Genomic DNA, 13,167 nt, shown 5'->3' on the forward strand with positions numbered 1-13,167 from the left:
TTGAAGGTAGGTATTTAAAGGAGGTTTATTGGGGCTAATACTAAATTCAAACAGCCACAAGCTTATTTTCCATGTTTACCACACCAACTGTTGACAGATGAAGTCTCTGTGGAAAGTCCAAATTTTAATTTCACCATAGCTTCCTGAAACATGACTACAGATTTCAATATTTGGCATTCGATCCTTGAGAGAGATACCATGTTGAAGAACATTCTACCAAATACATTTAAATTATGACTCAAAACCAAAACAATTTGGAAGTTTTGAAACATAAAACTGTTAGTATGAAATTAGCTTTTATTTTTTTACCTCAAAATAAATGCACATTTATCATTTAGTCAAGTGAAAACTGAAAAAGAGTATCTTAAACAAGGGGGAACCTTAACAGAGCAAGTACCACAAATGTGCTCAAGTTCCTTCTCCTGTTCTTGCCCAGCTCTGTTTGGCTAAAAATACCAGAATAATTTCCTTTTTTCTTTCTTGTCAGTTTGGTCAATTAAAAGAAACACTTAAAGCACCAGAATTAGAAGTGGTATAAAACAAAACCAGGTACTCGTTCTCATCAGAATTCAGGTCCGTGTATTGCCACACTTTTGATATAAAACTTTCACTAAGTGTTGTACTAAATAGGATTTAGTAATTTCTTCTGCAGTTTAGCTCTTGATATCTTGGTAAGAGAAGTCAATGCATAAGCATGTCAGAAGTCAAGGCTATAGTGTAACTACAGTATAACTCTAACAGGGCTCCTAAATACTGTTCACCAGAGTGATGTCTTATAGTTGAATTTCAGTTTCAACAGGTACTTCAGATTTACCTGAGCAACATCATACACAATATATCTGGGAAAAAGGTTAAGGAATAATTACAGTAGTTGATATTAATGACACAGAAAAACTTCAAAACACAGTGAACTTTACCTTTGAACTCAAGTTACCATACAGATGCCTGTGTGATTAACCAATTCTAAGAGCTCAAACCACAAAACTTTAAATCTGACTTTTCCATGAATCTGAAAACGTTTTATACAATAGTTAGGAACAAGCAATTAAGTTCTGTGGAGAATAGTGCAGCAGGAATCCTGAGTGACAGGCAGGTGAACTGACTTAGATACAGGGCTGCGGCTCCTGAAAATTATTTTTCGTCAGAGTAACACACATCTCTCTTGATATCTAGGCAGAAGAGTCATATAGCTTAAATGAGAGCTACAGATTCAGATCCAGCATTTGCAACTGTAATTGCAGTTCTATTGCTACCTTCCAGCATAGTCATTAATGCCTTCTTAATTTCCCACTAAAAAACCTAAACTGGAATCACAGACCAGAGGTCTACAATGATTGTCAGTGCTTGCACATTCTTATTTTTCCTGAAACTGTCCCAGCTCATCTATTTGTTTCACAATGCTTTAGGCCTCAAACTTACCTCTAATCCCAAAGTATAAAACAAAATAAATACACATAATGTTATCTCAACTACCTAATATCAACTGTATTACAGCTCATCATCTGACAGATGGTGTATTTAAGAAAACTTAAGATAAAACCAGTATTGCCACGAGTTGTGTTGCCCAGACTCCTTGGGGAAGGAAAACAGCTCACCAAGGCCAAAGGCAGTTTCTACAAACCCAAAGTTTGCATTACTGGGTTACCTGCTTCACTGGCAGTGAAGAGAGCCAGCTGGACCTTACACATCCCTTATTTGCATTCTTGTGGATTTAAAGCACTAATTGATTTGAAGGCACTTCTGCCTGGAAGAGACTTAGTGGCTACATCTCTTCAGGGCATTTGGGGCATGCCTCAACACTTGCAGAGGCCTGGGGAACACAAAAGATGTGCTGAGAGAGTGCAAGAGCACAGAGCTGGCTCCCTCACATGCTCCTGGCCAAGCTGGCATACCACAGCACCATGAGGGAGAAATCAGACTGGAATGATGAGAAACCACAGGCTGCATTCCCCTCTCCTTGTCCTGGCACATCTCTGGGCAAAACACTACAGCAGTTATGCCTGACCACTCCAATAACTTTTGTTCCTGATGGGGAACAGCTATTGGAATGTGTATTGTTTCCTCTTTTTTGCAGAATGACAATTTAAGTGCAGCAACTGTAAAAATCATCCCCCTTGCAGAGGAGATTGTCTGCAAATACTCCCCAAAGCAGATCTAAACAAAACCAAACCAAACACAGTGAGGTAAAACTCCTAACTGGCCTTAGAGAGGTCCTGCAAATGCAGTGACACTGCAACACCGTGTGCAGCCAATGCAACAGCAAAGGATACTCATTATACAGAAGACAGGTATCATTAATTCCTGTGGAGATCCCATTCCCTAAGGGAACCTCTACACCACCAAGGGTGGTCGTGGCTGTGGGATCAGGAGCAGTTTTGCCCAAGCCTAGAAAGGAAAAACAACATTAGTTACAAATCTGGGAGACAAATACAGACTTTGCACAAAAGGAAAATGATCCAGCCAGCCAAACACTACTTCACTTATACTTTCAAATCAAGTGTAGAAGGATCTTCAACAGAACATGAAAAATACTATTTATTCAATTCAGCATCACCATATTTATGGAAGTTGTACTCTGCTACATGAAAAGTCAGAATTTTAGACTTTCAACTGTTAATTGTCTAATCTGTATGATCAAAGCAAAACCAGAACAGATTTGTAGCTCTCATATCCTAACTCCATTAATGAAAACATGCACATTGCAGTATTTTCAGACAAGTACAACAAATCAATTCTTATTTTCTGAATTAAAATTTTAAATATAAATCTGACATCCATAAGAACATGAGTAGTATGTATAGAAAAAGGTGCAAAATCACTTTTTATTCTCTTTTAGGCAACTTATTTTTTAAGCCTCTCAAAATGAATACTTTAAGATAAGCCACTCATTACTGAAGATCTTTTTCTTCAGTCTCTCATCTTGGTACAGAAGTCAGTCATGATTACTATTTCTTTTGCTTGAGTTAGACAGCTGAGTCTTTTCTCTCATCTTCTTTTTCAATATATAACACTTTTTGCAGATATAAGTGTAATGAGAGCAGTTGTTCCATCTGAACTTTTATTCCTAGCTTTTCCCTTCTGTCCAAGCTTCTAAGCCACTTTGAAAGCTAAACAATGACTCTTCTGATCTATTCATCTCTCTTCTAAAATACACACTATTGTAATGATGAAAGCAAGTAAGAAGATGGAGAATGTACTTTGTATTTTCTCCAGTGTAACATCAAATAGAAGTTTCCTCCTCAATTTCAGCACCTTCAGTCTCAACACTCAGAGTGTATTAACTGGAATCTTAAAACACCCCATACACATCCTGATGCAACTAAAGGGCAACATTATGCAACTTCTTAAAGGAAGGACAGCTAAGAAGTGACTATAGCTCTCTTTGCTAAGCACCACAACCAAGTCTGCCATCAATTACAAATTATTAATGACAACTACTAATGCTTACCTTTGACACTGTGTTTGCCCTTGGGCAATTTTGTGATGTGGGAAGCATTCTTTAGTTCGTACCTGCACAGCACAAAGAACACACAACAGCACTTTACATTCATCTTAAACTATCTTAGTGGAAAAAAAAAATCACAATTTTCAGGTTTTAGTTTATGATGAGTTAATGAAAAGTTAATCTAAATTCTACCCTTCTGGAACTCAAACTTTCTTTGTCTTGGTTACCAATTTCAATGATGTTAGCATTTTGTACAAGATTGTGCTAGACCTGAAACAATGCCTCTTATTTTAAGAAAAAACAGATCTTGTTTTTGAAGAAAAAGCACATGCTTCTTCTTCACACTGAAGGCTTGCAATCTTAGCATCACCTTCCATGAGGTGATGCTATTAAGCACATGTGGCAAATACTGTTTGTAAGTTACGTACATATTTCCAAGGGCGACTTCTCCCAGCAGTACCAAACCTATGGGATCGGCTTGAGACGTGTGACAGTAGTTTGCACTCTTGGATACCATGTCTGCAAAATAGATGCCTTTCCCAAACATGTAGCCAGTCTGCAAGAAGGAAATAAATAAATAAATAAATAAATAAATAAATAAATAAAACTGGGGTGATAAAATAACCCAAAAGCAGCACTGAATCCACCTGGCTGGGCTCCCAGGAGAGCACCTCAAGCTATTGTGGGACCAACGCACAACCCACTCGGGGGACACGATGTTGTCTAAATAGTGGCAGATAACACAGGGCCCTCCCCAGAGAGAAATTCCCTTCTTTAGTCTGTCCCTGCCTGTGGCCAGCTCTGGGCAGAGGGGTGCAGGCAGCCAGAGCAGCTGTTTCACCCACCACAGGAGCTTCAGGCGGGGCTATCCGCAGGCCCTGCGAGAGGATGCCGGCGAAGTTGGTGGTGCGGGAGCCGTGCCACAGCAGCTGGCGGTTGTGGAGCTGCCTGAAGGGCTTGTAACGCTGGCTCTCCCCCTCACGCTCAATCCTGAAGATCTTCAGTTCACAGGAGGATAGGAGGAGAAGAAGAACCAAGCAAATAAACCATTAACTTCATGCAACTCGTCAGAGGGGAGAAGAAAAAAAATCACCCGATCTAGCAAAGCACATTGATCAGGATGGGTTTTGGTGTTTGTAATTGGCTGTGTCAGGCCAGCAAAAAGGAGGCAGCAGCAATCATGCAGTACTTGTAATTGATTACTTCTCCACCTCTTCTTCTGCATTTTCATGAGGCCCTATTTTTCTGAAAAAATCATTCAATGAAATAAGGTTCAATTTCAGATGATTACTCCTCCACCTTCCTTTTGAGGCAAATTAAATTAAAATAAAAACACCAAAGCAAAAACACCTCATTAGATTCATCTCTGCCTAGACTTTTGCTATTCTAATTAAAAGAAAATGTTCTATCAAATCATCCCTGCAACAGAGGAAACTGAGTAAGCTACTCAAAAATAGAAGGCAATTGCAAACAAGCAAGTCAACCTAGGAGAGTCCATCTTCTCAAAGATAAACCCCATTATTGCCCAGCTTACATCCACAACTTTGAGGTCATATGCATTGTGTGTAGCAGCATGAGTGTTCTTCACATATTGTCTGATAATCTTGGCTTCTTCTGAATCTTTGTCAACAACCTGCAAACAGGCAAATGAGAAGTTTCATCAGCACACAAACTGGCAGCCATCTTATAACATGGCAACATCCACCCTATGCCTGCAACTGCACCCTCTAAACTTCCTCAACCATTTAAGTGGAAATACTTTCCTAGCTAGAGAAGATGCACAAATATACGGACAGCCAGAGAATGTCTGAGACAATGCTGGAAATTGAGATGATTTTCAATTCCACTTAAAGAAGGGTCAGCCACGGACCGAATCCAGTCCAGCTTTCAACACCTCCAAGAAGAGAGCCTCCACAGCCTCTCTGGGCAACCTTTTCCAGTGTTTGACCACTGTCAGAGTAACAAAAAACCAAAACATCAACAACAGAAGATTCTTTTGTTTAAACACAAATTCCTCTATTTCAGTTTGTGCCCACTGCCTCTTGTCACTGGAAACCACTGAGGAAAGCCTGCCCCTCTTCTCTTTCCTTCTTTCTCCCATCACCTATACCTAGATATTGATACAACATCCCTTGAGCTTTCTTTTCTCCAGGTCAAAACAGCTCGGCTCTTTCTGCATCTCTTTGAACACATTCTCCAGTTCCTCAACCCACCTCAGTTCCATAGATCTGTGCAGTTACAGTTCGGGTGATTTATTTGACTCCAAACTAACAGGACATCAGCTTGTATTCACAGCCACTCAATGCCTTTTATTTCCTTTACCTTAATATCTGTTTTAAGTTTTTCATAGTTGATGTCAATTGGGTCTTTATCTCCATCTTCATTTCCACCTCTGAGAAGGCTGTAAGCAACCTCAATATCAAGCAAGTTGTCCAACATTTGCACTTTAGCCTGAAGAATTGAAACAGGTCATGTTATTTAGGCCTTTGACATGTTCAGAATAAGTCTGGGATATCCCAAATTTAAAAAGTGTCTGACAATCACTGGCCACATGGTGCCATCTAATAACAAAACAACACTGTCTTTAATATATATACACACCTAAACATATTAAAATATGTTAAATAACATCTCTATCTTCTATGCATATACCTATTTACACAGACACATACACACAAACAAACAAGAAGATATCCTGAAGAAAAACAAGTTTAACCTCATGAAAGCATGAGATTAAACTTGTTTTTCTTCAGATTATCTTTTGGTTTGTGAGGTTTTAATGCTTACTTTAATCTCTGCTTTTATGAGGTTAAGTAAGTGTTAAACCTCACATATTCTCTGTGTTAGATGTCTGACATAAGACCTGTTTCCTGCAACCAACATTGCAAAAAACAGTTTCTAGTCAATACCTGAATGTATTCCAAGTTATTTAGGAGAGGTGGCTTCTTCATCCCAAAGTCATGAGGAATCAGTGTATAGAAGCGGTTGGAGAGGTCCAAAATCTGGGATTCTGAACCACTGTCAGAAACTGCCTAGACAGGACAAAAGCACCAAAGAAAATTACTGAGTGAGACTAAGTCTCCATAGCAATAAAAACACACAAGATACTTAGGGACTAACACAGGAGCAGCAATGCAAACAGTGCTTATGCTTTAGTCTCACAGGACTCAAAAGAACAATTCTATTCAAGTGTCTTGCATGTAGCAAGTCACAGTATTTGCACAGAAATACACAGAATTGTGTATGAGAAGAATTCAATGGGGATTATGTTTCTGGAGGGCAAAATAAAGTCTTCAGGACATTTAGGTAGTGCATATCCTTCTCAAGGTTCTGGTCTATTCTGGCAACTGAAGAAATTCCTGTATCTATGCTTTGCCAAAGAGCCTGTGACACAAAGCCATGGGTTATGCTGGTACATTTTTGCAATCTGTAAAGGCAATACTGCCTAGTGATTCTGGAATGGTTCAGATCACAATGTGTAAATACAGCAACGTTATCAAACCAGACCCTGTCCTGTGTCAACTCAACCTTTATTCTCATCCTCTGACAGACTTCTCTGGGGTGGAAACACCAGCTCACTACTAGATCAAGACACCATCTTTATTTGCTCAGCTGCCATTTGTGTTTGGCACAGCCTCAAGTTTGTGCTACAAAACTGCTGAAGACACAAGTACTGCCCACACTGCTGCAACAGTGAAGAGAACTAACTGGTTACCCATGGAAGCCACATCCTCCTCCCCAGAGAGACAGAAAGCACAGCTCAGCATTCACCCCACTGAGCCCAGAACAACTTCTGAACTCCCTTTTTGCTCTAACATTTTATGCTCACCTGCTGAACCTCATTCAGGATGGAGTATGCACTCTGGATCTGTCGCTTGCTCAGCTTTCCCAATGGCATCTTCTGCAAGTCAATCTGATAAAGATATAGGTATTAAACCCAACTTTCACTACATTCAAACCACTGCAGCATTCCCTCTCTGGTTTCTAGAGAACTAATTTCTCCATGCTAATAGGACTGACCAACAAAGAACAGAAACATTTTAGACTCTGAGGATTGAGGAATTATGTCAGAAGGACAAACCATTGAGAAGACATCCTATAACCAAAGGAATACTCCAATAGGAAGCTAAGCACATATGCCAGAGCAACACAAAAATAGGATATTAATTATCTAGCATGAAGTTTAATATTAACCTGGTGTCAGATGCATTTCTTAATCCATTAAGTAACAATATACCTAAGGCTGGCAAAGAAGCAAACTGAATTAAGTAATTCTTGTTCATAAGATCATCTGTGTCTAGGTACAATCCAGACACCCTCTTCCAACTGTACCCTACAGTTAGCAAGGGTCAAATGCAAAGATGCTAGGAGGTGCTTCATATTCATGAAAAATGAGCCAAAACCCCTTAACTCATTAAAAGCAATGTCTTGGTTGCCTGCATTTATCCATTGATTTAATTTAATGTTGGTTTTCCTTGTGTATTAATGGATCTTGGGAGAGTACTGGAATTTAAAGTACTACAAAATGTTGGGCAAACTATCTGAAAGCTTTCAGGTAAGCTGCAGAAAATGGTATAAAGCCTGTTCTGAAAGGTAGGCACTCCAAATAATGATACAGACGGCAAAGAACAGCTGCTTAAATGTCAAGTCTTAGGCAGGATAACTAAGCTGGCTGAAGAAAACTGAAATTTGTTATTTAGAATTAGTTCAGATGACTGCATTAAAACAAACAGCAGGATCTCTGCACACCACAAGGATGGATCAAGAAGTATGGAGAAAAGAAGAATGGATGAAAATAAGACTTTTATTAGAACAAATAAGAAATACAACCAAAACAATCCCAAGTCCACCCTGTGCAGAAGAGGCTCTGGACTCTGACAAGACACTTCCATTAGTGTATGTACCAACTGGCAGCATTTCTCTAGTCTGAGGTGCTACCTAAAATCCATGGTACTCCAGCCCCCAAATGTGGTTCCCTGCTTAGAAAACAAGGAGTGTCACCAGTGTCACATGCCCAGCCCATTGGTTATCTGTGTTAATACTTTAAGAGCATTCAGCAAACAGCAGTCACTATGTAGATGTGACAGTGACACAAACAAACAAAACCACAGAATGATTACTGCTCCCAGCACTGGCAGACAATTCTCTCATAGGCTTGTTAAATTGAAGACACTGATAGACAAAAAATGCACCTGTGTTTTAAGAGCTGCATGTATCACAACTAAGCTACAACTTCCAGGGCTTGGCAAATTCCAGCCGAACTCTTGCCTTTATTTTAAGACAGGTCTAAAACTCACACTTGGCTTTTGGGGAGTAGGAAGCACTCTGGATTGCAAAGAACTTGCTTCTGTTTGTGCAAGCATGATGGTAGGTTAGGGAGAAACACGAATGTGTGTAGTCACCTCAAATTCCACCATTGCTTTCTTCATGCTCTCCACATCAAAGATCATCTTAATAAGATCCTGGATTGGCTTAGCGAGTTTTGATTTTGTCCCGGCACCTACTGTCAGTTTCTTGACAGCTTCTTCATCCTGGAAGGTAAAAATAGTATCAGAATTAGCAAAATCACAAAGGATTAAAAAGTAACAGGCTGGCTGCCATGGCAACAACTCAAAACCAATTTAGTGTGTGCATACTATGACTAGCCTGAAGTTCATGGGGAGCGTGGGACACTGCTCTGACATGCTGGAACAAAATGGTCTTAAAAAAACACCTATTCAGTAATTTGGCAGATACTATTTCAAGAGATGGCACTGTAAAAAATAAGCAGAAAGTAGAAACAAGGGACTAGGAACACTTTTCATTGCTGCTTCACTTCAAGCAAGTATTAATTACTTTTTCTGCAAGCTTTCTGCTGCACAGTGACTTTCACACGAAAAAATGACTGTTTACTTTGCTACTTTTATGACAAAACAGACATAATAACTAGTTTCACCAAGTTTTTGTAATAGAAACTGCCACAGATGTGTACAGGAATTATCAATTAGCCATAATACCATCTTGATGCCATCATGGAGAGAGCATTGCACTAATAAATCATCAGCCAGGTGCTTTCAGTAACACTGTACATCACACTGAGACAGACACTTTACCACTGCAATATTCAAATTTCCAGAATAAAAGCCAAGCTTTGAGTGCTTTGCACTGAAAGATGACATCCATTAATTTGGCCACAGAAAAACACAATGTCTTGAAAATATGTCCTCTGGCAACTTTATAGCATTCAACTATTTAATCTGAAAATAGTTCAGGTAACAGGTATGCCCTTAAATAAACACAAAAACCCCCACTGGAAAGATGGAAGAGAATGCTTATTTATCTTAGCTGTCTAAAAATCCAAATCTTACTGGCAGTGAATAATTTCTTTCTCAGCCTGCTCAGTATGTGCACTAAGTGGAATACTGCACTGGAGTTGCTACAGCATTTAGGAGGATTTTGGAGGCAGCAGACACATGAAAAGCATCTATTTTAAATTTTAAAAAATCGAGTTTTCAGACAGGATGTTTGTGAACTGACTGCTGGATTAAGTGCAAATTAATATCCTTAAAGTTACAGAGTAAACAGGAACAAGCATTCAAGGGATCCGATAACAGAAAACTCTTTAGTTTCCCAACAGGTCTATTTTAATGGATGGTACTCCTTGACCTACAGCTTTCCCCTGTTGCAGAGAGAAGATGCAACAGTTGCATTTTCATTCTCCTGGTTTGTTAAGTGCAAGAGATCCAAGGACAAGCACAGAACAGAACAGAGACACAGGGAATCTCAGCAATGCTCCACCTGGGACAGGGGCATTCAGGCTTACCTGTCCATAATCTATTTCCAGCGGGTAGAACTTTTTGGGATATTTAGTGAAGTTCTTAGAATGCCAAGAATTGCCAGTTTTCTCTTCATACAAATTCAGAAAGTGTTCAATGGCATCTTCTTTTGATGGCATCTGCTCCAGCTTGTTACTGCCAATTACGGTGCCCACACGGCCCCAGGATCGGAACACCCAGTACCTGGAGAAATCAATGGGACACAAGAACAGCCATCAGCCACTCCAGTGCCATCTATCTGCACACCTGTAACTTTATGGAACACCCCCTCCATCACAGAAAGTGTGAAAAGAATTTCTACAATTTTTTCATTGAGAGAAATCACTGTATGTCCAAGAACTGGTGTAAAAAACACCCAGTGTTAACCACAACCCTGAGGATAAATGGGTGCACAACAGGAAAAGAGAGGCTAACATCTCTTCAATCTTCATGTTTTGCAAATACAAATCTTCAGACCATTGGGGTCATATATTTGAAAAACAAAGACAAAGCACCTTTAAGCCCCAGGCCCCAGAGTTCAGTATTTTAGAGAAACCAGAAGAAAATCAAATATTTGTTTGTACTGCTGATAGCACCTTGGGTGAGCTTCTGTAATATTTATGGGGATACAATCAATCAACCTTTCCAATACGTCAGGTATGAAATGCAGGCACTGAAATCCCTTCACTACTGAATCCCAGACGTGATACAACCTCACACAAATGAGACAGGAACAAAAGCTCATTAAAAACATGGCAAAGTGCAATAAATCTGGAGCTGAACCACACCTGGATTTCTGTGTCACTTATGTGTTTGGCAGGGGCAGTTTTATTTTAAAAGAACCTTCTCAACCTCTTCATCTAATCAGCAGTGCAACTACTGAACAGCTCTGCCATGCACCCAATGAGACTGGAAAGCTACACACATGATCAGCTCCTATTGCATCAATATTTCTGGCATTTTGTTATACTTCAGGGCTCACAATTCAGGCTAACACTGTGGTAGCACAGCCAGAATCTGGTTTTGTTTCTCAAAGTGACAGCTCTGTGATTAGAACACAAAATTAAGTTAGAGAATATGGGGGAAAAAACCCACCTTAGGTTTTGTCAACACCCACAAGGAATGTCCCCTTGCAGAGCAGAAATTCCTCCATGGGTGGCTTGTTTGGTAGGTTTGGATGAGTTATTTTAGTTTTGGTTTGGTTTTTTTTCATTTGTGTGGTTGCAGTGGTTTCTTCCTTCAAGTAACTACACCAATCTGTTATCTCCCCAAAGACATTTTACTCACTTTGCTTTTGGAGTGTCAAAATCCAGTATTTATTAGAAAAAAAGTGAATGGAAGTATTTGAAGGGAAAACTAAACTCACCTGTTCTCTCTGTCATCCTCCAGCAGCTGCAGCTTGTAATAGGAATTTGTTCCTTTGACAATATCTACTAGTCCCAGGGTTGCACTGAAAATTTTCCCACCTTTTTCAAAGACATGAGCAGAATCCTCCAAACCTGCAGAGAAGAAAAAATTAGAACACAGAGGAGGAGGTTACTGTTTTAGCTCTCCTTCCTGCATTTGCATGGAATGTTTCCTGCAGCAGTGTAATTTAACAGAAATACTGCAAAAACAGTGACCACACAGCTCATTCAAAACTACTTGGAGCACAATGAATTAATTAATGAATTGTGAGCTTACACCTTTAGATAAACTTTAGATAAGTTTCTCCAGTATCTGGAGAAATTAAGAGTTAGTATCTGGATAGTATCCTAACTAGAGTAAAAAACCTGTAACCTTTGATAGAGGATGATCTAAAATCTAGGATTTAATCCTGTGTGAGCAGCTGAAGGAATCCTCAGGAGAAATGCAGCTCTGTAGGTGTCACATTAGCAAATGGGCTGAAAAGCAAAGGCTGGCCTTGGATGCAGTACAAATTGTCAGAATATCCATGCACCACAGGTTTGGAGAGCAGCATCAGTAGATGTTTAAGCCAAACCTGTGTCCTCTGCTGGCCTTTACTCACTCCACTGACAGGAGACCCTAAAGCTGAACAAGGTGCACACCTTGGTTTAAATGGTCCTTCTGAAGAAAGCTGTGCTAGAAAATCCTGGAATACTCAGCCTTGGATGTCAATCAATATGCTTCCTTTGATAGCAATGCTAAAGGTTTAAAAATTCATGCTCCTTTATGGAACCCTCATCCTTTCACAGAAAAACCCTTCTGCAAACCATCAGGCATTCTGAAGGCTGTGGGTGGTGCAGGCACAGGCACTGTTATCACTCACCAGAATCAGGATCCACTGCTGCTCCACCCTTCACTGTTAGCTTCATTTTCTTCTCAGACTTGCTAGGTCCTGCAGTGAAAGACAGTTAATTTTTATCTTAGGTGAGCAACACAGTCTCACTTGAACCAACCTTAAAATTCTCAATTTGCATAATTATCACCCTAAGGTGAAGCAGATTCCCAGTATATGAGCACACTGACTTCAGTGGCTTTTTTTTAACCTAGCTCTAGCAGCTAAATCACAACTAAATGAGAAATTACATTTCCCCAGATTCTATCTATCTGTTCTTTTTCTCCTGGCCCCAAGGGGTGGACCATGTCATTTTTTTACCTGCACTGAGAATAAACACAACCACAAATGTGGAAGTGGGATTGAAAAACCTCACAGGGCACGGGGAGTGTTTGGATTCCCTGGGGATGCTGCTGTGGTGAGACAGTCTGGCAATAACACACCCAATTGCATGACAGAAACCCCCACTTGGAGGACACAAAGAACAGATTCTGAACAGAAGTGAGCAAATGTGATGGTTTTGTTCACCATCCAGAGTTAATAATGCAAGTTCTCTATGGCATTGGTGAGCAATGCCACCAATATTTTTACACTGCTACAAAAATACTATGTTCTAAATCAAGGAGCATAGAGACTCAGAGCTCTGGATC

The 13,167-nt window shown here is 39.9% G+C and overlaps 1 protein-coding gene across 1 annotated transcript in view; it reads right to left on the reverse strand.

Moving 5' to 3' along the window:
• Nucleotides 1-13,167, reverse strand: part of PARP1 (poly(ADP-ribose) polymerase 1) — a 32,728-nt gene continuing 19,561 nt past the window's right edge. Inside the window, exons 11-23 of the mRNA XM_064709505.1 lie at nt 12,509-12,577; nt 11,606-11,738; nt 10,248-10,443; nt 8,848-8,976; nt 7,275-7,358; nt 6,355-6,477; nt 5,768-5,896; nt 4,980-5,078; nt 4,291-4,443; nt 3,874-4,001; nt 3,449-3,510; nt 2,271-2,385; nt 1-839 (exon numbers count right to left, since the gene is read on the reverse strand). Of these exons, the coding sequence (XP_064565575.1) occupies nt 758-839; nt 2,271-2,385; nt 3,449-3,510; nt 3,874-4,001; nt 4,291-4,443; nt 4,980-5,078; nt 5,768-5,896; nt 6,355-6,477; nt 7,275-7,358; nt 8,848-8,976; nt 10,248-10,443; nt 11,606-11,738; nt 12,509-12,577 (1,502 nt within the window). The 3' untranslated portion in view covers nt 1-757. The remainder of the gene's footprint in view (nt 840-2,270; nt 2,386-3,448; nt 3,511-3,873; nt 4,002-4,290; nt 4,444-4,979; nt 5,079-5,767; nt 5,897-6,354; nt 6,478-7,274; nt 7,359-8,847; nt 8,977-10,247; nt 10,444-11,605; nt 11,739-12,508; nt 12,578-13,167) is intronic.

This window comes from Zonotrichia leucophrys, chromosome 3 (genome assembly GCF_028769735.1).
Source record: "Zonotrichia leucophrys gambelii isolate GWCS_2022_RI chromosome 3, RI_Zleu_2.0, whole genome shotgun sequence".
NCBI classification, from domain to species: Eukaryota; Metazoa; Chordata; class Aves; order Passeriformes; family Passerellidae; genus Zonotrichia; species Zonotrichia leucophrys.